The sequence below is a fragment of the Trachemys scripta genome, chromosome 1 (assembly GCF_013100865.1).
Source record: "Trachemys scripta elegans isolate TJP31775 chromosome 1, CAS_Tse_1.0, whole genome shotgun sequence".
NCBI classification, from domain to species: domain Eukaryota; kingdom Metazoa; phylum Chordata; order Testudines; family Emydidae; genus Trachemys; species Trachemys scripta.
Window position 1 is genome coordinate 158,241,430 of NC_048298.1, and position 26,682 is coordinate 158,268,111.

Here is a 26,682-nt window from a genome sequence, read left to right on the forward strand (position 1 = left end):
CTTCAATTCAACAGTGCTGCCAACCATGCTGTATGGCAGTGAAATGTGGGCACTGACGAAGAGAGAAGAACAGCGGCTGTCAGTAGCTGAAAGGGCAATGGAACGAGCTATGTTGGGAATTTCCCTTCTGGATCATATCCCAAATGAAATGATTAGAGAAAGCAGCAATGTGAAAGATATTGTCATGGAAAGCAGATATAATAAGATACGATGGGCGGGCCACGTAGCACAGTTCACGGACAATAGGTAGACTGCAATCATTACTGAGTGGTACCCACGAGAACAGAAAAGACCACCTGGTTGGCCTCCAAGAAGATGGGAAGATGACAATTGTTAAATGTTTCGGATGAACATGGAGAAGAAAGGCAAGAATGCGAGAAGAATGGCGGACGTGTTGTGATGGGCGCAGTCTTAATGACAGCTGAAGACCGATTGATACAGGTGATTACCCTTAGTCTCCTTCAAAATCAATGTTGATCATCTTAAATGTTACCATTTTGGTCACCAGGTTTAAAGTGCTGCTTTTTCAAATGTCCTCAGCTTCTGGCAGTTTTTATTAGGTTTACTGGGCTCTTTGATAATTGACTTCACTGCAGATTTATCTGAACTAAGAATGGTGTCCCAGCAACACAAAGGAGCTCTGGACATTGACAGAGAAACTCAGCTGGGGAATCTTGCTGATTTTGATTAAACTATAATGTGTATGTTGTAGACGCTAATAAGGGCTTGTCTTCACTACTGGGGAGATTGACACCGCTGCAATCGATGCGGGTATCGATTTAATGGGTCTAGTGAAGACCCTCTAAATCAATGGCAGAGTGCTCTCCAGTCAACCCCGGTACTCCAGCTCCCCAAGAAGAGTAAGGGAAGTCGACTCAGTGAAGACCCTGGGGTAAGTTGACCTAAGCCATATAGTCTCCAACTACATTATTCACGTAGTTGGAGTAGCATAACTTAGGTCGAGTTACCCCAGTAGTGAAGACAAGCATTATAGATGTGCTCATCCCTGCCATGACATTATTTAGACAGTATCCAGTTGTGTTCAATACGCAGCTAAAGGGTCATTCCAAGATTCATGATTTTGAAATTGTTTTCAGCTTTAAAAATAGGGCAAGCAGAGAATCACTGAAGAATAAATTATAACCTCTATAAATATCCGTAGTTAATAGATTTTATAAAAAAAAATTAATAGCTATCTAGCTGACCAGTGCAGTAGGTGGATAGACTCATTCTTGACTTAACGTTTTGTTGCAGATCAGTTTGTAAAGTTCATGAATCGATCCAAATTTAATCTACAAAATCATTTTTAGTGCTGCTTTCCAAAAGGGGGGCAGTGCTGCCTGTCTAACACTTAGGAGCAACCCTCAAAGAAACTGGTATGCATGCATCAAAAACAAGAAACAATTCTGGTAAGGGGGAAAAAAAATAGGTGTAAATTTACCTGGGGTGACTATAATCCACCCAGTGAAGGATGAAGCTTTTTTAATGATGAACAAAGATCTGGACTCTGACCTTTAATAAACTTAATTCCTTTGTGTATTTAACGTATTCAGCCATTGAGAGAATGCTTCTGTTTTGTGTGTACTCGGTTTCATTCATGCAGTTCTATCCACATTTATTTGTATTTATGCCATGTTTGTCTGATTGTTCTTCCCCCACCATTACTTTTGGTTTTATATTACATCCAACATCCCCTTTTTGCCCTGTGCTAAAAGTAAATAAACGTCATCCTGTTTTATAGGCTTTCAATTTAGCCTGTTGTTTATCTCTTCATTATTGGCTCAGTGGGCCAGACCTTACTGAACCTGCCTCCTGCCTATCATTTTTGTTAATTGTAGTTAGAATACTGTCCCTTAACCCAAGATAGTCATTGTTCAGGACCTGAGATTTATAGCATCACAGTCCTCTAACACCAAATAAAAATGCAGACTCTCTTTCAGAGGAAAACTTCTATTCAGCTATGCCTCTGCAGCTGCTAAGCTGTTGGGATCCCTCTAGTCTTGCTGTTATACACAATAGGGAAGCTGTGTCTGAAAGTGTATAGAGAGATGATGGTGTTCAAGGTGACTGCATTGGTGTCAGGAACCAGGGCCTGTGGCAGACCCAGTCTCTGGGCAACCTTCAACCACAGCTAGCTTGTAGTAGGCTGCCTGATTGGCTATACCACCTGAGAGTTTGGAAGGGTCAGCAGAGCGGCTTTTAAGCCCCAGCAGCCGCAGAAGTTCAGTGGCTGCACAAAGCATTTGTGCACGGCTGTGATAGCTCCTGCATCTACCCTAGCCCTGCTCCTGTTTGGTTCTGTCCCATGGCCCCAAGTTCCTGACCTCTGACTTCAGCTCTGGTCCTTGGCTCTGGTGTCTGGTCTCTCAGTGCAGTTCTGAGCCTGGGCTTCTGATTCCTGGCTTTTGATGTCGGCTCTAACTTCTCGGCCTGAGTGCCCACAGCCTGGTCACTGAGGACTGGTCCCTAAAAATTTTTATTATCTGTCATCCCCACGACCCCACCTATCATTCAGTGTGGAGAGCAGTGGAGTGTATACCCTCCATGAAGGACTGTATGTGTTTTTCTAAGCTAATAGCCTGCTATTGTTGATCATACACTGCAGGTGGAATGGGCCATGCAAACAGGCACACCTAACAGTTAAAGGAAAGCAGTAGTAATGAACAGTTATTATTATAACTTAGCTAAATATGCACTAAAGAAGGAAATAGGTGGTAATCTGTGTGATAATTCATTTTTATAGTTGTGAGGGCAGTAGTGACTGCAAGCCCTCACGCTTTTCTGATATCGCATGCTGAAAGGATGATAGGATTAGGGACCAGTGCATGCTATGAATAATTTAGTGCCCCTTAGACAAAATAATTATAATCCATAGAGTGGACTAGGCCTAAGTGTCTGGGCACTTCAGTTAAAGCTTTGGACAGAGAATCTAGATAGTTTAATGCTTTAAATTATAGAATAGGCATATTTTCACCCTGTACTAGACTGTCTAGATTTACCTTTGACAGCTATTGTTTGAGCTTTTAGCTAGCATCCCATCAGTATTGGGGTTAGACTGAAAATTAAGCTGTAACAGCCAAAATTTCCACTCATTTTGAGTTGAAAGCACAAAGTGCTATGTGGTTTCCAACTGAAATAGAAACATTTTAAGATTCAGACAAAACTTTGTCCATTGTTCCTTCTGTCCAGCGTTAAATTTTAGGTTAACCTTCCAAAATGGAGTGTGTGAGTTGTCTAATAGCAATGTGACACGTGAGTCACATCATAGGCAGGTGAAGCGACTTGTTTGTTCATGAGCTCTCCATTGGCTGTGTATATTTTTAAACTAATACAACCAGCTGGGGGGCCCGGCCCAGGATTGGTACGTAAGTGCTGCTCTGCCATTCTCTTGTCTCATACTCTGTGCTCCACTCATGGGGAATATGGTATCTTCCCTAGCTAAACTGTAATGTCACAAATCAGCCAATCAATTTCTTCCTTTCTGTCTTTGTTGAATACATTTGCATACTGCCAGAGGATTGATTAAAATGCATGACATATTCATTATAAAAACACTTCTCTTTAAAAACAACTCAAAATGACATCTCAGCCAGCAAAATCAGAACTGTCCAGTCATTTTCTGTAATCAGATATGTTAGACCACTGAACACAATATACTGCGTGTGAAATGGTTACTCGAATATTATGTCCAGTTCTGGTGTCAACACTTCAAAAAGGCTGTTGATAAAGCATAAAGGGATCAGAAAAGAGCTACAAGAATGATTTGAGGTCTGGAAAATCAGCCTTAGTTTCTCACTGTGAAGAAGCTCAGTGTAATTAGTTTATCTAAGATAAAGTTGAGTTGACTTGATCATGGGCTATCCCCTGCCTGGGGAAAAGACTTCTGATAGTAAAAGGCTCTTTAATGAAACAGGCAAAGGCATAACAATATCCAATAACTAGAAGCTAGATAACCTCAGCCTAAAAGCTAGAGATTTTAACAGTGAGGGTAATTAGCCATTGGAACAACGTAACTAGGGAAGAGGGGGATTCTCCTCTACTTGAAGAAATTAAATCAAGACTTGGATGTCTTCGAAAAAGAGATGCTCTAGTTTAACCTGAAGTTACTGGCTTGATGCTGGAATTACTGGGTGAAATTGCTGAGCTGTATAATTCCTGGGCTGAGATCAGACTGTCCAGGGTTGGCAACCTTTCAGAAGTGGTGTGCCGAGTCTTCATTTATTCACTGTAATTTAAGGTTTGTGTGCCAGTAATACATTTTAACGTTTTCAGAAGGTCTATTTCTATGTCTATAATATATAACGAAACTATTGTTGTATGTAAAGTAAATAAGGTTTTTAAAATGTTTAAGAAGCTTCATTTAAAACTAAATTAAAATGCAGAGCCCCCCCGGACCAGTGGTCAGGACCTGGACAGTGTGAGTGCTACTGAAAATCAGCTCACGTGCCACCTTTGGCACATGTGCCATAGGGTGTCTACCCCTGGACTAGATGATCCTAATGGTCTCCTTATAAATCCTATGAATATAACACAGCCATGATGGTGATAAACGATGTTTATTATGTACCTGGGAATGGTTTGCTAATCCATTGACCAGGAACCTCATGTAAACCTGAAGACCTACAGGCAGTCTCAAATAGCTGTTTTGTAAATCACCTTGCCAATGCAACCTTTCCTTCCCCACAAATATGGAATTCCCCTTCTTCCTGCTCTCACCCTCAAATCATTCATCTCTAAAGCCAAAGATGGGAAGTGTTTAGTCCTGGACAAGTGAGAAGTTTAAACTCCACTATCGCGCTACCCTTAGGACTAAGGAGGAGCGCATTAGCACTTTATACCAGTGTACAGGGGACATCTTCTCTTAGATGCACAGCTCTTTCTTTTCACTCTTGAATATGCCTAGATATTGGACTTTAATCTGTGGAATACAGAAAAAATAGAGTTCATATTTAGAAGTGCTTTTTAAACATTTATCTTTAATGTTTTTCCCCCTCCCCTTCAGAGGTCTGTACAAGCTAACTGAGGATAAATAAAGCAGTTGCTTATAGCTAAAATGGAAAAATATTCCTAATAACTTTTTTTAAACAAACTTAGAATGATTTTCTTGTAATCTCTGTGATCTAGTCAGAACACATGTTAATATGCTGTAGAACAAAGCAAGAGTGTGACTAAAACCAATATGCTGGATATCTTACTTGTGGCTTCATAGCTCATGACTAATCTGTCCATCTCATAGTCATGATGACAAACCTTGATACTGCATCACCTGTGCATTTCTAGAATGCCTTTCAACAGATAATTTGCATGCTCTTCATCCAATTATGTGGGGATATTAAAGAAGGTACTAACAGTGATTCCCCCAAGTGACAGTGACCCCACCCCCATAATTTGTCCCCCACACTTTAAAATCCAACAGTTTCACCAAGTACAAAAATCTCTTGGGTCTTCTGTTAAAATTTGTAAGCTAATGTCTGTAGAAACTATTGATTGTATCTGTCCTGTGAAAGATACTTTATTACTATGTAAAACTTACAAACAAGTTAATTGACTTTGTTCTTGAAGGGAACACTATGGGTATGTCTACACTACGGGATTAATCCGAATTTACAGAATTCGAATTTTGGAAACAGATTGTATAAAGTCGAATGTATGCGGCCATACTAAGCACATTAATTTGGCGGTGAGCGTCCATGTACCGGGCTAGCATCGATTTCTGGAGCGTTGCACTGTGGGTAGTTATCCCATAGCTATCCCATAGTTCCCGCAGTCTCCCCCGCCCATTGGAATTCTGGGTTGAGATCCCAGTGCCTGATGGGGCAAAAACCATTGTCGCAGGTGGTTCTGGGTACAGCCTCACCCCTCCCTCCATGAAGGCAATGGCAGACAACAGTTTCGCACCTTTTTTTCCTGGGTGAACACTGCAGATGCCATACCATGGCAAGCATGGAGCTCGCTCAGCTCAAGACAGCAGCCATAAACATTGTAAACACCTCGCACATTATCGTGCAGTTTAGGCTGAACCAGGACCAGAAAAACGAGGCAAGGAGGAGGCGGCAATGGCAGTGCGGCAATGAGAGTGATGAGGACATGGACATGGACACAGAATTCTCTCAAACCGCAGGCCCCGGCGCTTTGGAGATCATGTTGTTGATGGGGCAGGTTCTATCTGTGGAACGCCGATTCTGGGCTCGGGAAACAAGCACAGACTGGTGGGACCGCATAATGTTGCAGGTGTGGGACAATTCCCAGTGGCTGTGAAACTTTCGCACGCGTAAGGGCACTTTCATGGAACTTTGTGACTTGCTTTCCCCTACCCTGAAGCGCCAGAATACCAAGATGAGAGTAGCCCTTACAGTTGAGAAGTGAGTGGCAATAGCCCTGTGGGAAGCTTGCAACGCCAGACAGCTACCGGTCAGTCAGGAATCAATTTGGAGTGGGCAAATCTACTGTGGGGGGTGCTGTCATGCAAGTAGCCAAAACAATCATTGAGCTGCTGCTACAAAAGGTAGTGACTCTAGGAAATGTACAGGTCATAGTGGATGGCTTTGCTGCAATGGGATTCCCTAACTGTGGTGGGGCGATAGATGGAACCCATATCCCTATCTTGGCACCGGAGCACCAGGGTACCAGTACATAAACCGCAAGGGGTACTTTTCAATGGTGCTGCAAGCACTTGTGGATCACAAGGGACGTTTCACCAACATCAACATGGGTTGGCCGGGAAGGGTTCATGGCGCTCGCGTCTTCAGGAACGCTACTCTGTTTAAATGGCTGCAGGAAGAGACTTACTTCCCAGACCAGAAAATAACCATTGGGGATGTTGAAATGCCTATAGATATCCTTGGGGACCCAGCCATGACTCATGAAGCCATACACAAGCAGCCTGGACAGTAGTCAGGAACTGTTCAACTACAGGCTGAGCAAGTGCAGAATGGTGGTAGAATGTGTATTTGGATGTTTAAAAGGTCGCTGGCACACGTTACTGACTCGCTCAGACCTCAGCCAAACTAATATCCCCATTGTTATTGCTGCTTGCTGTGTGCTCCACAATCTCTGTGAAAGTAAGGGGGAGACCTTTATGGCGGGGTGGGAGGCTGAGGCAAATCGCCTGGCTGCTGATTACGTGCAGCCAGACATCAGAGTGATTAGAAGAGCACACCAGGAAGCGCAGCGCATCAGAGAAGCTTTGAAAACCAGTTTCATGACTGGCCAGGCTACCGTGTGAAAGTTCTGTTTGTTTCTCCTTGATGAAAACCCCTTTATTGACTCATTCTCTGTAAGCAACCCACCCTCCCCCTTCGATCACAGCTTGCTTTCAAAGGAAATAAAGTCACTATCATTTAAAAATCATGTATTCTTTATTAATTGATTATAAAAAGAGGGAGAGAACTGACAAGGTAGCCCGGGTGGGGTTTGGGAGGAGGATCAGAGGGAAGGAAAAGGCCACTAAAAAAAGGTTAAAATAATGACAGCCTTTTGCTTGGGCTGTCCACTGGGGTGGAATGGGAGGGTGCATGGAGCCTCCCCCTCCCTGCATTCTTACACGTCTGGGTGAGGAGGCTATGGAACATGGTGATGGGGGAGGGTGGTTATACAGGGGCTGCAGTGGCAGTCTGTGATCCAGCTGCTGTTCCTGAAGCTCCACCAGATGCCGGAGCATGTCTGTTTGCTCACACAGCAGCCCCAGGTTTGCATCCTGCCTCCTCTGATCTTCCTGCCGCCACCTCTCATCTCAAGCGTCTCTCCTCTCCTCACATTGGTCCCTTCTGTTCTCACGTTGGTTCCTCCTGTCCTCACGTTCACTGGCATCTTTCCTGTACTTTGATACCGTGTCCTTCCACTCATTCAGATAAGCTGTTTCATTGCGGGTGGATTCCATGATTTCTGCGAACATCTTGGCTCGCGTCCTCTTTTTCCGACGCCTTAACTGAGATAGCCTCGGGACGGAGGAGGGAGGCTTGAAAAATTTGCAGCTGGGGGAGGGAGGGAGGGAAAAAAGGCAGAGAAGTATTTAAAAAGATACATTTTACAGAACAATGCTTATACTCTTTCATGGTGAACAACACTGTTCACATTACATAGCACATGTGATTTCTGTGCAAGGTCGCATTTTGCATCTTAATATTGAGTACCTGTGGCTTTGCTGTTAGAGATCACAGATGCAGGTACGGGCAACAGAATTCGGCTTGCATGCGGCCATGGTAAGCAATTGTCCTTTGGCTTCTGCGCCCTCCTTTCCACATACCAAGCAAAGCTCGTTGAGTGCTGCGGTTTTCCTTTTAACCTGCAGCAGCAGAAAACAAACTAACCCCCCTTCCCTGCCATCCAATTCTCTGGGATGATCGCTTTATCCCTCCCCCCATCGCGTGGCTGGTATCAGGGAAGATCCCTGCTAGCCACACGTGAAAAGCTCAGTGCCAACCCCCCCTCCCTCATGCTTGGCTTACTACAGGGAAGGATTTCTTTTCAGCCACAGGCAAACAGCCCAGTAGGAAGGGCCACCTCTGTCCCCTCAATTAAATTCCCATATTTCAACCAGGTTACCATGAGCGATATCACTCTCCTGAGGATTACACAACAAGATAAAGAACGGATGTTGCTTGAATGCCAGCAAACACCGGGACCATACGCTGCCAGGCTTTGTCATGCAATGATACCAGATTACTTGCTACTAGCATGGCGTGGTCAAGTGTCCTACCATGGAGGACGGAATAAGGCTGCACTGCCCAGAAACCTTGTAGAAAGGCTTTTGGAGTACCTCCAGGAGAGCTTCATGGAAATGTCCCTGAAGGATTTCTGCTCCATCCCCAGACACATTAACAGACTTTTCCAGTAGCTATACTGGCTGCAAATGCATCTCAAGCCCTCAGGGCAAACTAATCATTAAAAAACGCTTGCTTTTAAACCATGTTTTATATTTTAAAAGGTAAACTCACCTGAGGTCCCTTCCATGGGGTCATGGTCTTGGATACTGCCTTGGGAGGCTTGGGAGGGTACTTCACTCAGGCAGAGAAAAAGATCCTGGCTGTTGGGGAGAATGGAGTGCTGTATGCTCTCTGCAAGCTCGTCGTCATCCTCCTCCTCCTCCTCCTCCTCTTCCCCATCTGCAGAATCCTCAGGTGTGGCTGAGATTACCCCCGCCTCGGAATCCACGGTCAGAGGTGGGGTAGTGGTGGCAGCCCTCCCTAGAATTGCATGCAGCTCAGCGTAGAAGCGGCATGTCCGCGGCTCTGACCCGGAGTGACCGTTTGCCTCCTTTGTTTTCTGATAGGCTTGTCTGAGCTCCTTGACTTTCACGCAGCATTGATCTGAATCCCTATTGTGGCCTCTCTCCATCATGCCCTTGGAGATTTTTTCAAAAGTTTTGGCATTTCATCTTTTGAAACGTAGTTCTGCTAGCACTGAATCCTCTCCCTATATAGCGATCAGATCCAGTACCTCCTGTACGGTCCATGCTGGTGCTCTTTTTCGATTATCGGACTGCATGGTTACCTGTGCTCTCCACGCTGGGCAAACAGGAAATAAAATTCAAAAGTTTGTGGGGCTTTTCCTGTCTACTTGGCCAGTGCATCCGAGTTCAGATTGCTGTCCAGAGTGGTCACAATGGTGCACTGTGGGATAGCTCCCGGAGGTCAATACCGTCGAATTGCGGCCACACTAACCCTAATTCGAAATGGCAATATCAATTTTGGTGCTACTCCCCTTGTCGGGGAGGAGTACAGAAATCGATTTTAAGAGCCCTTTATTTCGAAATAAATGGCTTCGTTGTGTGGACGTGTGCAGGGCTAATTCGATTTAATGCTGATAAATTTGATTTAAACTCATAGTGTAGACCAGGCCATCGTTAACACCCCTGCTGTGAGCCTTAAGCCGTTAAGTGACTTCACTTCATTATAACACCAACGGCTCCTAGGAACAGACCCCCACCCTCTGTGATTAAAGGGTCGGGAGTCTCAAATAAATTAGCACACACTCCGAACGTGGTGGAGACAGTAAATTAAAATATGGTTAAGATATGGAATGTATGTTGATGAATGTTTGATGTACATGAATCGTTAGGGAGGTGCCAGCCTAGAAAGGGAGTATCCATCGGCCGAAGAATGTGTCAAGTGGACCACCAGACAATCCCTGGAGGGTAAATTGGGATCCACCCCATCACCTGGAAGGATGAGAAACACAAACTGGACAGTGTGGAGCCACCAGGAATGTGCCATCTGCTGATTGAGTCAGCAACAGCAGGATGAAACAGTTCCCATAGACTAACATAGGAATTAATTCCTATAAGAATGGACTCTAAAGACTGAGGACTTTGAGTCTCTGGTTCTGCTGCCAACCTCCAGGAGCATCAGGTGCACCTGACACGGACTTGGCTTCATCCTCATGACCAAGATACCTGGCCAGTAACTTGGCATGAGCAACTTCTAGGCTGGTAACTATAACACCTATACAGAACTTGAATGAATGATTGTGTGAATGAATATATATATATGTGTGTGTGTGTGTGTGTGTGTAAGGAATAAGTAGTGATAGGAATAAGTAGTTAAACAACGTTGTTTACTTTTATCTTTTGCTTTATCATTATATTTACAATAAATGTGGCATCTTTGCCTTATCCCTCTTAATAAGATCCTGCTGGTTTTTATTCAATTGGTATAAGAATAACACAGTCTTGCAACAACCTTTATGAGGCTCAGCAGATAAGTATTGTACCCATTTTACAGCTGGGGAAAAGAATTTGTGGAAAGATTTATTTTTTTTATGACTTGTGCTGGGGCCTACAGTCCGCCGTGGCCGAGCTGGGAACTGGACCCCAGAAGCAAGATTCAGTTTCATTCTAACTGCTAGACAAATTCCACATGTGATGAGCTTACACAATGTGACTTAAATTAGCCATTTCTGATATTTTCCACATTTTGAAAAATTTAGATTTGGATAATTCTTTCTGTAGGTTAAGGGAGGCATGAAAGTGATGAATCTGAGCAGGGGTTAGAACTGTATGTGATGGCAGTGATGAAAGGTTACTACTCTGCCCTTAGCATCCTCCTCCTTTGCGGAGATTGGCTACCGTCCAGCCACCCCAGACCTACCCAAAGTCAATGGTTAAATTAATGCTGATTTTTGTCAGCATTCATTTATCCATTTTCATAGATTAAGGCCAGAAGGGACCATTCTGATCAGCTAGTCTGACTGCCTGCACTACACAGGCTCTGAAACTTCCCTGAATTGATTCCTGCTTCAGGTCCAATAACTGTGGATGAACTAGAGCATGTCTTTTAGAAAAGACATCCAATGTTGATTTAAAGATGGCCAGTGATAGAGAATCTACCACAACCCCTAGTAAATTGTTCCAATGGTTAATTACCCTCACTATTTAAAATAAAATTGTGCCTTATATCTAGTCTGACTTTGTCTAGCATCAACTTCCAACCATTGGATCTTGTTATACCATTGTCTGCTAGATTTACGAGCCCTCTATGATCAGATTTGTGTTCCTCATGCAGGTGCTTGCACACTGTTCAAATCACCCCTTAACCTTCTTTTTTTAAGCTAAATAGATGGAGGCCTATCACTATAAGGCCTGCTTTTTAATCCTTTATTCATTCTTCTGGCTCTTCTCTGAATTGTCTCCAATTTATCAACATCCTTCTTGAATTCCAGACACCAGCACTGGACACAGTATTCCAGCACAGTTGAACCGGTGCCAAATACAGAAGTAACATACCCCTCTTTCTACTTGAGATTCCCCTGTCTATGCACCCAAGGATCACAATGGCCCTTTTGGCCACAGTGTCACACTGGGAGCTCATGTTGAGCTGATTATCCATCGGGACCCTCCCAAGCCCTTTTCAGCTTCTGCTTCCAAACTACACTTTACACTTGGTTGTAATAAAATCCCATTTTACCAAACAATCTAAATCACTTTGTGTGAGAGACCCATGCTCTTTACTGTTCATAGACAATATGAAGATTGGAGAACTTTATCATAGTGATTTCTTTCTTCTTCCAGGTCATAGAAACAAGAAACTCCACACTATAAACATGTGCTTGATGATGATTCCCTGCTTAAAGTTACATTTTGAGACCTATCAGTTAGCCACTTTTTAATCCGCAATATGCGTTGTGTTGATTTTGTATCATTCTAGTTTCTTAATCAAAATGTTGTGCGATACCGAGTCAAATGCCTTACAAAAGTCTATTACATCAACACTATTACCTTTATCAACCAAACTTGTAATCTCGTTTAAAAAAAATCTGATTATTTTGACAAAATGTGTTTGTCCCATAAATCCGTGTTGATTAATATCAGCGATATTATCCTTCTTTAATTCTTTATTAAGCAAGTTTCCGCTTAGCCATTATTTCGCCTGAGCTCACTGGCTGGTTGACAGGACTATAATTACTTGTCCCATGTACCCTTTTTAATTATCGCCACAATATTTGCTTTCTTCCCGTCCTTTGAAACTTCCCCTTTGTCCCAAGACTTATTAACAATCAACATGAATGCTCTGGCGAGCTCCTCTTCTTCCACAGTGTGGAACACCCCTTTGAGAGCAGGCTTGGGGGCAGGATTGCGGGTGGGAGGGAATACATTGCTGCGCAGCCTGTGAGCGTTGTGCTGCCTCGAAGCCAAAAGGAGCTGTGGCCAGCTTGGCATTGGTGCATTGGCACACAGCTTCTGTGGAGCCCACTGATAGTAGGTACTTATTGAGCCTCCTGCTACTGCTACAGAGAGCCCAGTGATATATGCACATCTTTTAATGGAAGGATTCCAAGCAAGTTCTGTAAGTACAAGCCCTGCGTTTCCTGTCCCTTACGCAGGAGTAGGCTAAACAGTGAATGATACGGCCCATAACCATTGCTTTTATGTAAAGGCAAGCACATTCACATGCTACTCTTCCTTTTGCTGTGCTACTGCTGCAGTTTCTTTTTCCCACCTTCTCAAAGCTTGGTTTGAGGTCTTTGTTCTTGGTTTGTGTAGCTAATCGCTTCTGTGCACCTGAGACAGCACGAAACGGAAAGGACCTGAATAATAGCCTTGTCATGTAATGCATTCTCTGGAACAGCTGAATTATGTAAGAATATATTTCATGGGTTTTAAATTTACCAGTGCACAAAACAGAAAGCACTAAATGAAATGCTTGTGGAGAAGAATGAATGAGGTCATCTATTAAATTTTTCATCTACTGCATCTGGTTAAGCCCCGGGGTGTCTTGAGCAATATAAATCTGAGAGCTCAGAGCTTCAGAATCTGAAGGAAATGGAAGAGGAGAGAGTCATGTGCTAGATATACAAGGAGCTGTACAAAGAAATAATATACAGTTGATGCTGAATCCACATCGGGGCTTTACAAACCACTTGCATTCAGAGTTCATGTGTCTAAAAGGGCCCATATTATAGCAGGATGGATTCAGAGCAAGGACAAAAAGATGCATGATGAAATTTGGTGCGACTAGAGAAAGGATCAAAAGAATTTTGGTTTATAAACCCATAAACCATACCAGTTAAACCAAAAAATACCCCATCTTGGGTTATCTAGTGCTCCCGGCCTGCCACTGCCGTGTTAGGGTCAGGTCCTCAGCTAGTGTAAATTGGCATAGATCTCTTAGAGCTCAACAGAGCCATGCTGACTCACACAAGCTGAGGAGATGATCCTTGTTCTCTACAGCACAATTGCTCATTTTTAGTCCAGTCATGTTTTTAATGTCGCAAGTGATGGGGCTTCTAGCTTTTTCCTTGGAAGACTATTTGACAGCCTAATACATCTTGCTGTTAGGAAGACTTGCTTTAGTCTGCCTAATCAATCTCTCTTTTGTTTAATTTTATTTATCACCCCTAATTATACCCTTGTTAGTACTTTACTTTCCAGACTGTGTTTTGGTTTTATTCTTTCACCCTCCAATGATGATAGCACACTGGATGCAGAGCAGGGAGAAAAATACTCTCCACATTTTCCAATATCTATTGGTTCCTATTACATTTGGATAATGAAATGATACCTCCTATAAGTATTTTTAACTATAGGGAGCTCAGTTATTCTGATGCTGGGTTCAGTGGACAAACCTAAGCAAAGTAGACCTGGATCAGGAAAGTGAACAAAACAGAGCAGGGGAAGTTGGCACTTAAGCAGACTGCAGATTAGATACCTCCTTGGCTATGCTGAGTAGGCAGGCCTTTTAATGGCTCTTAGCAACGCCCCTGCTTTGACCCTCCTCATATGTGAGGAAAATCAAATCAATACACTGTTCTTCAAATCAGGATGCAGCAGCAGCAGCAGGGTATCGCAGCAGTCTTCATCTCTTAAATTTCTCAGTGCTTTTCCACTCGATGGTCTCTGGATTTCTAAACCTCACACCCCAATTGCATCTCTCAAAGGATCTCTTGAGTTCCCATGTATAGTCTTCTTGTTATTAGCAAGTATTATGTAGGCAAATTTAAAGTACTTCTGGATTTGCTGGCAGTGATGACACTGATCTGAACCTCTATTAGAATCTCTTTGTTGCTATAGCAGAAATCTCACTGGCAATCTATTTTAATTTAAACTGTCATTTGATTTTTGCTGTTTGGCTGTGGAAAAATGATTTTTTTTTTTAATTTTTGCCCTTTCAAAACAATTAAAGCCAATGCCTGCTTTGGTTTTGATTTTTGGTAGTCGATCTGCATTGACATATAGATTGGGCTGGTGTATATACTTAAATCCGTGTTATCAGAATCCTATAAATAAACAATTGGTATTTTTGTTCCAGAGATGGCTAACAGAGGACCGAGCTATGGTTTAAGCCGAGAAGTGCAGGAAAAGATTGAACAGAAATATGACGTGGAATTAGAGAACAAGCTAGTGGACTGGATTATCATACAGAGTGGTGAAAAGATAGAGCATCCACCTCCTGGAAGGCAAAATTTTCAGAAATGGCTAATGGATGGAACAGTAAGTGTTGCTCTAATTTCATATAAGCATTATTTATATGTGTACAATGAATCTTAATCTATTAACATCTATACCCTAACTGTATTTTCATCTGCACTGGCTTGAGGTCATGGATTATTTTAGAGTATATACCAGTATTGACTGAACTATTACTGGTTTCCTTCTGATCAGGACATTTTTGGTATTTCAGAATAATTTTTCTGCCAGTGTATTGGGATATGTATGTTAGGTTTGACTCATTTCTTCACTATAATTTCTCATAGAGTAACAAGAGACTTGCTTTTACAATCAGGTTTGTATTTTTCTGCTAAGAAAATAAAAGTGTTGCTATTTGAGCGTGTAATACACTCAGACTTTGGTGCATTTGATTATGTCCTAGTGTTTTCTCCTTGGGAATAATTCTAGAGCTATTATGTTATATTCAATTGGTTTAATAAATAAACACGCAAATGCTGCTGTTTGCACTGGGCAGTAAGACTTGGCTACTGGCTAATTATTGAATCTTTGCCAGTAGTGCTTTAACAATATTTCAATTGATAGTGCTTTGTTTTCCCTTTTTCTCCCACTACTGTCAATTGTTACATAACCTCTAGTAAATGATTGTTTTATTTCTTGCAGTAGATCAGTGCATATTTGATCAGGTTATCGGTGTCATTTAAGAAAACCTTTAATGGCACTTTAATACATTCAGATTGATACCAGTGGTGGTTTTCTATCTTTTTTTTTTTTTTTTTTTAAGAAATGATTTATCTGAGAGATTCTACCCATGTCGCGCTTCACACAGCATAATCCAATGCACAGAAATTACCTTCTGCTTTAGTGATCTGGAACTAATTGATTTTTTTAAACTTCTGTTTCTATTTTTATCTCTTAGCTGTTGTGCAAGTTAATAAACAGTTTACATCCAAAGGGAAAAGAACCCATTCCAAAGATCTCTGAATCAAAAATGGCTTTCAAGCAGATGGAACAAATTTCTCAATTCTTAAAAGCTGCTGAAATCTATGGAGTAAGAACAACAGATATTTTCCAGACAGTGGATTTATGGGAAGGTAAAAATAATAATGATATTGAAAATGAGCTCACAGTCTTCATTCTGCTCTGCTTTGATCTCCACTAACGGTGCATTTTTGTCTAAGGAAAAAATCTCTAATGTAATTATCTTTTGCTTCTGTTTGCTTTACCTCATTACCATTCTCTTCTGGTGGTGCACTATCTCCTCCGAGGGATTCATATTACCCTAAGGACATAATGGAATCTTTTCAAGTTAATGTGTTACCCAAAAGCCATCACTGTGACAAGCATAAACGTAATAAAACAAATGTTCCCCCATGCCGCTTATTTACAAGCAAACAGCCCCTAATAACAAATCTGAAAAACTCTATTTTCCTATGACAAGCCTTTATTGACTATTTCAAATTAAAAGTGAGGCTTAAATTTTAGCTGTCACAAAAATCACTACGCCAAACAGGGAAATATATACATGGACTTTCAGTCTGTGTGAAGTCTTTTATATTAATCATGACTAGATAAAAACAAAAATCCCAGTTGACATATTGCAGGGTTAGGTTTCCAGAGTTGTCAGCCCAACATTTTTCACCAGCATTAAAGTCTCTTTAAAAAGATCACCATGGAAACATTCAGCTAAAACCTGAGAACGCCCCCGTGAGTTTGCAATAGCTCAGGTCTGTGAAGATTTATGCCATTCCACATAGGAACTAGAAGTGGTCTATATTATTTTCCCATGAACCTAAGATTCTTTTTCTGCCTTTTTACCTCCTATGTGGTGATCCATCACTTTCTAGTGCTCCTGCCATGTGCTCTGGGGCCTCGCTAACACCACATGGTAGAGCATAGTGCAAGGGCTCAGAGTAGAGATGGTCTCAGCGTCGGTGAAGACAGGAGCTGAGATTTATGGGGAGGGGGCCAAAGGGAGCTACAAAGGGAACAAAACAATGGATGGGGGAAATGATTTGTTGTAGACGGTCACTCACTGGAATAAGGGAAGAGGCTGCATGGAGGACACGACTGCTGGGTTGTTCCTTACAGTTTGTTCTCCGGTGTTTTGTCTAATCTAGGGTATATCTTCATTGCACAGTTCACCTGGGCTCTTACCCACGTTTTAGCCCAATCTCTCCCCTACACACACAAAAACCTGTGCATCCCGGGATTGGATGTGCTTTGAGGCTCCGCCAGGGGTAGTGTGGGTTAGAGCCTGAGCTCTGCTTTCACTCAGACTGGAACCCACCCACTTTGCAGTGAGGATGCAGACAAAATCACTTGCATGCTGATAATCCTCCACTGCCTTCCCACAATCTCCACCCTCCCATACTCCCAAACGACAGATAAGTTCTCATGCAATTGACACAATTGACTGGGAAAGAATCCTAGAGCGTCTCAGCATAGCAAACCATGGGATATGCCCCACAACACGTACAGGCGAGAGTGGACACAGAAATGCAGGTCTGGCTTTGCTGTGGGAATGCTCACACCTGGGCTAGGCTAAGCCAAATTCTCAGACTCAGGTGCCGGTCACCTGGGTTAACTGTGCATCGGGGATGTACTCATTTTAAATGACTGAAGTAAATGACCTTCCTCTTGCCCTGGAAAAAGATTCCACAGTCTAGTAAGTAAGGGAAGTTTATTGTGTGTATTCTTGCTCAATCTGTTTTCAGTATTAGCCCACTTCAGATGTTGTTTTGGCAGCATTTCGTGTCCAGTAGTGAGTTAACTCTATGCACATAAAATTGGACCATCTTGGTTTTTACTAAGAAAAGGACTTCAGTTGTAGGGAATAGTTCAGAAAGATAATCAATCTCCCCCCTCTTTGCTTTTCTTTCGCGCTAATTACTTTCTCCCAAGCTTTTGGTTATTTATTTATTTATTTATTTTATTTCATGCATGACAGGGTGGATTTAGCTGTGTTGGATGAAGCCAAACCTAGCGTGGGCAGGTACAACGCAAGCTTTCCTCATGCAGCAATTGCAGCCATCTCAACCCTCTTCTGCAGCCTCCATGTTCCTGTCGTGGCACCCCCCGAGTTCTTGCAGTGCATCTCAGGCCTGAAATGAAATGCCCATTGTTATCCCAGTCTTGGTCCCTACATAATTTCTCCCCCTTCGCCATAGTTGGGACTTCAGTCACCCCTGTTGTTTCACTGTTGAGGCTCTTGATTGGGAAGAGTTAGAAAATTGAAATTCAGCGGACGGAGGAGATGAGTGTGTGTGTGTGTGTGTGTGTGTGAAGTCTAACATTCACTTCCTATTTGTATCCCCTCACATACCAGAAAAGATTCCCAGGTTGTCCTCTGCAATAGGAGTGTGAATCCTATTGTCTGTTGGGAGGGATCTATGCTCTGAGTTGTCTAAACTAAAGACACAGGTGGATGGCCAGATAAACAGCCCCGTTTGCCATTAACATTTTCTCAACAGCTTTTGCTGCAAGGGTCTTGGTAACCAAGAGCCATAAATACCCCCCTGCCCCCGACACACACACACACACACACACACACACACACACACACACACACACACACACACACACACACTCTCCCTCTCTCCCTCCTTGGTAGGCTGTCTCGAACACAGTAGACCAGCCTGCACCCGTCTTCACCACTGTGGCTCCTTCACCCAGGGCTGCTTCAAGCAAGGTGAAGCCTTGCCTTCCCGCTAGTACGTTTCTTACTTGCATGTGTTGGGCCAGGAAGCTTTTCTGCACTATGTTCCCAAACATCCTGATTAACCTACGTGCTCCCTTTCAGTGCATTCCCCTAGTATATCTCTGGGTAGCTTAAATCAGTAATAAGCCAATCTCAAAGAGTTCAGAGATGCAGCTTTGGATCTTTATCTACATTTTTGAGGACTCAGGTTCAGTGATCCCCTCCAGAATAGTTCCTCTCTCCCTGAGGTTGATCCCTCAGGTCCCATAGAAACACTTGGCGTGAAGGCCCAGGGATATCTGGATAGGTTTGTCTCAAGGAGAATGAACTCCTTCCAACAGCTCCTCTTCAGGACAAATTAGAGGCCCTCCTCCTAGCACTGGTAGTACCCAGCTTTTCTGCTAGACCAGGCTGTCCCATAGATATCAGCGAGCATTGCACAAGGGCATTTCAGGTTGAGAAGAAAAGGCAGCCGGGGCATAGAAAAGATGCTGCCAGTGGTATTTATCATGATTCAGGAAAGGCAAAAGAAGGTGGGGGGAGACAGGTAAGACCCAGTTTTGGAGTCTCAAGTGTGGTGTGGGGCCTAAGAGAGATCTTTAACTAAACTTTTCTGCATCTTAAAGTCTTGAGTTGTTGAGTTTGGCTTGAGGGAAGGCTGAGAATGCAGAATGACTTGCATTTTGGGTGTGATCAGGTCTTATTTTGACTTGTTTTTCCATCCCAAATATACATCTTCCTTCACTATGCTGCTCCAGTCTGACTGTCAGATGGCAAGAGATGCCCATCATTCCTCTGTGGTGAGGTCTCCTGCTTTCATCCTTCTCAGCCTTTCCTAAACTATATGTATCCTTTTTTATTTGCCCTCTTTCCACAACGATGTTCAGTCTCCACACAGAATTACAGTCTTCGCTCGCATCCCCTGTGTTTTCCATCAGGCTTCACACGCTCGTCGGGGAGGTAGCTCAGAGCCCAGGCTTTGCTGCTGCTTTGTTTCATTATGTGATAATCATCCCTAACTCCATCTGTTTCTCCAGTGTCGCTTCTCCCACTCCCCACTGCCAGTTAAAGCACAGCTTTGGTGGCAGCCTGCTGAAGCGGAATGCTAGATGCAGGGGAGAATACAGATGGCTCAGGCAGGCTCATCATGACGTTTTGCTACCGGTCTTTTGTTTTCAAAATTGCCATCATCATCCAGCTCATTCAGTTTCAGCTCTTCTTCCCATCCCGGATCCTCTGCTCCAACCACTGTGGTGCTTGCTCTAGGGGAGGTGTCACATGGGCAACATTATACTTAGCATCTGCTACGGCATATGGTACATCACTCCATGCTCTCTGTGTGCGTATGTTATATCAGCCTCTCAGACTGCCCTATATTAAGCAAGGAGCAAAGTTGCTTCAGTTTGTGGTTAAGGTAGTCACTGGCTGGCAATTATTTTATGAGAAAATTAGCCCCTTGTGAATAAAATTCCTGGAACCCTGCACGGATACAAAAACTTGAATCCGCATCCGATCTGCATCTGCAATATTTAACTTGTATCCGACCCGCGATCTGCATTGCACCTTTTGTATATATCTGCGTCTGCACCCGCACCAGCATCCTATCTTATTGTTAGAGTCCTGTGCGGATACAAACATTTGAATCCACATAAGAACAGCCATACTTGGTCAGACCAATGGTCCATGTATCTCAGTATCCTATCTCCCGACAGTGGCAATGCCAGGTGCTTCAGAGGGAATGAACGGAAAAGGCAACCATTGAGTGATCCATCCCCTGTCACTCACTGCCAGCTTCTGGCATCAAATCCTTAATCCACAAAAATAGTGAACAATACAACCTCATCTGCAAATGCAGATATCTGTGGATTTGCAGGACTTTAAAAATTCAAATCAACTTAAATGGGCAATATTATGGGAAATTTCAACACAGTTGGAAGCTGCTAACTATGTTGAGTTTAGGAACCTTACTCATCACAAACAGTCCAAGTGCTTTGTGTCTGAAGGTTTGTGTACATCATATCCCTTAATTTAATCTGTATGTTGCCAGGGAAATGTAGAATATAAACGTGTAAAACAGGAGGCTTGACTTCCCAGACACACAGTCTGCCTTGGAATGGCTTCCTTAGCAGTGGTTGGTTGGAAATAGGTATAGTTTAGCAATCTTTTTTTATCATATCTATTACAAAACATCATGTATCTAGCATCATAAATTTTCAGGTGTAGATTAAACCATACATTCCCCATTCTGAAGAGCTTACAATCAAAGACAGACAAGGCCTAACATTGTCATTCAGGAAAGAGGCTGTAGGGAAGAACTGGGGCAGAGAAGAAGGTAGGAAGGAATCATAATAAAAACGTGATGTGAGGAGGAGAAAAGAGAGGACACATGGGGAAAGATTTTTCAATGTGGGTAAATCTGCTATATGATGTCTGTGATGTGTTTTAAATGAAATGAAAAAAGGTTTTTTTTTGTTTTTGTTTTCCACAGCATTTCTCATTTTTTAGAGGGACGGGGGCAAAACTTTAAAATGCTGACTAAAAGGGAAAACTGTTTGTTGAAGAACCATTTTTTTGTTAAAAAATATGTTGATGAAAAAACATCAAGCAGCTGGAATGCTGAGCTCTGTTGAAAAAACTGGCCTTTGATTTGGTGTCTAAGTAGGTGCCTGAGCGCTCTTGAAAATCTGGCCCTTGGTGGACAGGGAGTGGGAGGCTGTTCCAGGTTCAGGGGAGTCATGGGAGAAAGTGGGAACATAACAGAGATGAAAGGGGACAACTAAGTCAAGAATAACACTGGGCGTAGGACAGCGAGGAAGATGAAGGAAGGTAGCTAGACATGAGGTGACACAGAGTCATGAAAGTGAAGACAAGGAGCTTGAATTTGATAGCACAATATAAGGAGCTGTTAAAGGGATTTGCAGAATTAGTGGATGGGTACTTGGGCAAAAATTGGTGAGAATTAAGGGCATAGTAGCTCCTAAGGGATTGGAATATGCTCTTTTAGCAGAGGGTTCTTGCCCAGAAATCACCAGGCTCTTCAGAAAGCTGAGTAAGCATCATTATCCCCATTTTACAGTTGGGGAAACTGAGGCTTTTTTACACAGTGCATTAGTCTGCACCAGAAGGGTGTGAACTATAGTGTGTACTAATGTGTCACATGCTAACTGGTGCTATGATAATAAACATTGTAATAATAGAGCACAAGGCAGTTGTCAATGCCATTGTGTCTGCTAGGCATATGTCTATTATTGAATGGTTCTTGATTTCTTACTCACAACTTTTTGTATTAAGTGATATCTCTAAAGCAGAAGTTCCTGCATCCAGCTAATGTTTCTGTGCTTGAGCAATCTCCCTTGAACCAGGGATGGGTTTTTATAATGGAAGCTGCCTCTTAAAGGCACACAGAGCTTTAAACTCTTATCTGTTACTCTGAAAGCTCTCGCTCTCTACATGCTCCCTCCTGAACTACTGTATCAAAATAAATATGGGACTGGGAGCCAGGCACTCCTGAATGCTAATCTTTGCTTTATACTCCTCTCATGGTCTTCAACAAATCAGTCAACATCTCTGCCTCAGTTTCATCATCTGTAAAACAGGGATAATTATGGTCACCAGTGGCATTGAAGGGTTTAATTAATATGTTGGATGGAAACCTCTGTGAAGATGCTAAATGATGGTGGGAAAACAGTGTTGCTGTCCTGAGATCATCTACTTCATATACAGATTTTTAAAATGATTTTCAATGTCTGGCTTTTTAGGGAAGGACATGGCTGCCGTGCAGAGAACTCTAATGTCTTTAGGCAGCTTGGCTGTTACCAAGGACGATGGATGTTACAGAGGGGATCCCTCCTGGTTTCACAGGTGAAGTGCCAAGCAAAACCTCCCACAGCTAAGTGCTGTTGAATGGTGGTAATACTGTCTGCCTTTAAGCACCAAATGGATTTAGGATACTAACTGGGACTGAAGAGTCTTCCCAATATGTCCTGGAAATTTTTCACAGTCCTGAGTGAGGCATCTAGGTCCTCTTGAGTTTTAGGAGTAGACCAGGTCTCAGACTAGTTCTTAATTAAATTAAGCTGAAGTGAATAAAGCCTGGTTTAACCTGAAATAAGGGTGTCCACATAGGGATTTGCAGATTTAAAAACTCATTTAAGTTAAACTGCTTAAACTTTCATATGTAGACAAAGGGATAGATATTCAAGGTCTGATTTTCTCTCACTCTCCTGTGCTGATAATTCCTTAGAATTCAATGGGCCTGATTCTTTATTGCCTTGCACTTTGTATAGTCATTTATGTCAGTGCAAAATAGGAGTAAAATGCTACCAGGTCAGCATGGTGGCTTTTTACACTCAGTTTGCACTGGAGTGAAGTGCAAGGTAATGGAGAATCAGGCCTAATGGAGCTGAACGAAAGTAAAACCTTGGTGACAGCAGAAGCAGCCTCTCATATATTCCTCATATTTCAATCAAGCACCCTGAATGAAAAGCAGCACTAGATCTTGCTATCCATCTGACCACTTAATGCCAAACGCAGCACACCTAGCCCATGGAAGTGCAAATGATGGTAGGAATAATGCTAAACAATATAAACTGTAGCTGTACTCAGCTGTTATTAACATGCCTGGATCCTCTTTGATGTCTTCTATCTCATTCACAGTTTTGCCTGTCTTTATTAATAATCACATTTCAACTTTCTGTAGCCAATGAACAAACTATCCAGAGATACCTGCCTGACATGATTAATAAAAGAGGAATCAAAATAAAAGGTGGAATTGGTTCCCACGGTTTTAATTAAAATAAAATAAGGAGCAAATGAATCTCTGATAGAATTAAGTGTTGGGAAAATTTATAAAAACAGGGAGGGGAGAAATCCTCTCTAGAAGGCATGTAGATAGTTAGCTTGCTTTTCTTTCTGGAAAAGAAATGGAGAGAAAATGAAAATATGGCTGCTTTTTTCAATAGGTCTAGGCTAGGCTTGCATCCCTCCTGGAAGAGCAATGTTTTGTGGGAAGAGAGTCCATTGTCTGATTTCTGTTAATTGTTAACTAAGTGATAGGAGGGTGCCAAGAGTCTATGGCAGGAACTCATGAGCCCATTTATAATTGTAAATAAATGAAAACCAACAATGGCCATCCATCCTGAAAAATCACAGGACATGGTTGATTTTTACCCATATCTTTCCGCCTTTCTGTAAGGTTCTGTGGCCTGCAATGTGCAGGAGGTCAGTAAGACTAGATAATCACAATGGTCCCTTCTGACCTTAAAGTAGGGTGACCAGATGTCCCGATTTTATAGGGACAGTCCCGATTTTTGGGTCTTTTTCTTATATAGGCTCCTATATTATTTACCCCCGACCCCCTGTCCCGATTTTTCATACTTGCTGTCTGGTCACCCTACCTTAAAGTCTCTGAGTCTCATGGGAAATTGAGGCTGCCTCCTGCAATATGCCTAGCACCGTGAGCCAAATCCAGCCAAACAGTTGATCATGTACATACAAACATTGCGGGTCATGGTGCTCAGTCCCTTCAAGGATCCAGCCCTTGGAGAGCCCTGAACTGATTCTAAACACTGCAGCCCCCTGGCGGAGGATTTTGATATGACAGCGTGCTTGTGGTTGTGGTCATACATTAAAATAGGATGATGCAACATTGCAGGGTGAATAGAAGCAGGTGGGTTCCCTGCCTGGGTGAGATCATGGTTTTGCTTGTGAAGGCCAGCCTCAATTTGTGACATTGTTCTGTCTTCCGTGGCCTATACGGCTGTATGTCAGTTAGTATCATTTCAAGCCCTTTCTGTCCCTTTTTTTAATAACTTTTTTCCCCCAGGTACATAAGCGAGGAACCCATCTAAGCTGACTGCACATTTAAATTACCCACAACCTGAGATCTAACAGCAGAGCCCTAAGCCTTAATGCCTTTGTCATAACGGCCGCTGTTGGGAGAGACAGACATCTTTGGGTTCCATACTGAAATACATTCACCTAAAGCGCTTTGGGGGCAGGGGAAGGCTAAAAGACAGGGACTGTCATTACTGCAAGGGTTTGTCTAGTGGGAATGGGGAATCAGGACTCTTGAGTTCTAGTCCTTAGAGCTGCCATTAACTCATTCTGTGAACTTCAGCCAATCACTTAATTTCTCTGTCACAGTTGCCCTATCTCTAAAATAGGTATAATTGCTGCATTCGAAGTAATGGAGCCAAATTTTGCTGTCACTTACATGGGTATAACTCAGGAATAGCTCCATTGATTTACATGGAATGACTTCCAATTTACACTGGAGCTGTAGCTGGATACCAAAGTGTGTTCCGTCACAAAAACCGGCTCATTGATCATCCCCTGTGGCCAGGACACTGTTGCTAGCTGCTTCTGGATGCCATAGCCTTACACAACTTAACCTTCTCATGACTGGGTCATCCATCATAATACAAGTATTTTACCTCCCAGGGTGTGGTGGGAGTCAGCATATTTGTACGCACTTGGGGAGTCTAGAATGAATGGCACAAAAGAGGTGCAAAGTGTTGTTATGGCCTTGGCTGGCATGTACATCACGGTATGCAATGCAAAAAAGCAGTTAGACTGCCAGTGTTGTGTAGCCCATGGGATGCTGAAATAAAGAATAAAGTATTGCAGTGCAGAGAGAACACTTGTGAAGCGTCAATTTCAGAGCCCTGAAGCCTTTTAAAATCATGTGGGCATAATCGGATTGATCCTACATTGCTTTTGTGTCTGGACAGGAAAGCACAGCAGAATCGGCGAGGGTTTTCGGAAGAGCAGCTTCGTCGGGGACAGAATGTCATAGGCCTTCAGATGGGTAGCAACAAAGGTGCATCGCAGTCCGGCATGACAGGCTATGGGATGCCGAGGCAGATTATGTAAATGGCTGTCTGTCTGTCGAGAACACGCATTCGATGGCATGATCTGATTACAAACACATAGCTAGCTCCCTTTCAGCCGAAAACATGGGTTTTAATAGTTTGCCCTTTTTAGGATTTTTTTTTCTTTCAGCTGCAACTTTTTGACTAAGAACATGGATGTGTTTTGCGTGCCAATTCACCCCGTGCACTGCTGCCCCCTACTGTTCACTTCTGAACTATGCAAAGACTCTGGTTTTCTGTATTTATTTATTTGCAAATTGTTACCTTCGGCATTTGTGTCTTACAAAACTCAATCTTGTATCTCAACAAGTAACCTCATCCTTCAGATCAGTGACAATATTGTTTAATCTTCTAAAAATAAAGACATTTAAAAAAATCCATTTAGACTGAATCTTTAAAGCCCACAACTCCCAATACAAGTTGCCTGTGGAGTGAGGTTACATGAACCCCTCTGCCATGTGTAGCACATTGGTGTCAGGAACCCCCAGGAGAGAGCTGGGTAGTTGACCAGCTCCTCTATCTCTTCCCAGTGCAACATGCAATAAGTGCTTGCTGGAAACTGCACGTGCACAGAATGGCATTCCCCACAATACTGCTGCTGCATCGGTGACCCTGCGTCTCCATGTCCAAGTTCCTTCTGAAGCTTCAACCAGGGGTGTATTCGAAGCTAGAGCCAAATTCAGCTCCTGAAGTAAGGTGGTGGGATTGCAATGGAGCTGCACAAGGGCTGAATTTTGGCTTGTAATGTCAATGGTCTGACAAATGCTAGAAGTCTGTTGTGAACTGAATTCTTTCCCACACCTCTCCAGTGACAAAACCAATTAGTTCCAGTTAATGGAATGCACTGAGGGTCCAAGATAGGTGTACCTTAGAGTAGTGAGTAACTAATACCTTCCTTTGATAGAGAAGGAAACCGAAGCAGGGGCCTTGCTTGTGGGCACGTGAGAGTTGATGATGATTTAGTGGATTAGACATGGTATTGGTCTCTAATCTTGAGGGAGACTGGCTCCATCAGGGACACAGGACAAGTCTCTCAACCTCTCTGTGCTTCAGTTTCCTCCTCTATAAAATGAGCAAATGAGATTTTCCTATCTCCATAAGGGTGTCGCAACTAAGGCCTAACTAACTAATGCTGGTAAAGTGCTTTATTATTCTTGATTTGACTATTACAGCAGCATCAGGAGGCCTTGAGAGAGATGAGGGCCCTATTGTGCTGGATGGTGTGTGTG

At 42.9% G+C, this 26,682-nt stretch overlaps 1 protein-coding gene across 5 annotated transcripts; it reads left to right on the top strand.

Moving 5' to 3' along the window:
* The first annotated feature begins 133 nt into the window (after positions 1-133).
* TAGLN3 (transgelin 3) lies at positions 134-25,829 on the top strand. Of its 5 annotated transcripts, none has more exons than XM_034791056.1 (5): positions 134-441; positions 14,745-14,926; positions 15,801-15,975; positions 22,340-22,442; positions 25,313-25,829. In XM_034791056.1, exons 2-5 carry the CDS (start codon positions 14,747-14,749, stop codon positions 25,452-25,454), a joined length of 600 nt encoding a protein of 199 aa, XP_034646947.1. In that variant the 5' UTR covers positions 134-441; positions 14,745-14,746; the 3' UTR covers positions 25,455-25,829. The 5 variants fall into 5 exon arrangements, with proteins under 5 accessions (XP_034646947.1, XP_034646908.1, XP_034646919.1 ...); XM_034791017.1 differs by lacking the exon at positions 134-441 and adding an exon at positions 14,137-14,328; XM_034791028.1 differs by lacking the exon at positions 134-441 and adding an exon at positions 14,173-14,276.
* Positions 25,830-26,682: the final 853 nt, after the last annotated feature.

Excerpts from the sequence above, each read along its gene's own strand:
- TAGLN3 (XM_034791017.1), top strand. The coding sequence starts at position 14,178 with ATGGCTCTTAGCAACGCCCCTGCTTTGACCCTCCTCATATGTGAGGAA. Across the intron at positions 14,927-15,800 it reads AATGGCTAATGGATGGAACA|CTGTTGTGCAAGTTAATAAA; the intron begins GTAAGTGTTGCT and ends TTTATCTCTTAG. Across the intron at positions 15,976-22,339 it reads GACAGTGGATTTATGGGAAG|GGAAGGACATGGCTGCCGTG; the intron begins GTAAAAATAATA and ends CTGGCTTTTTAG.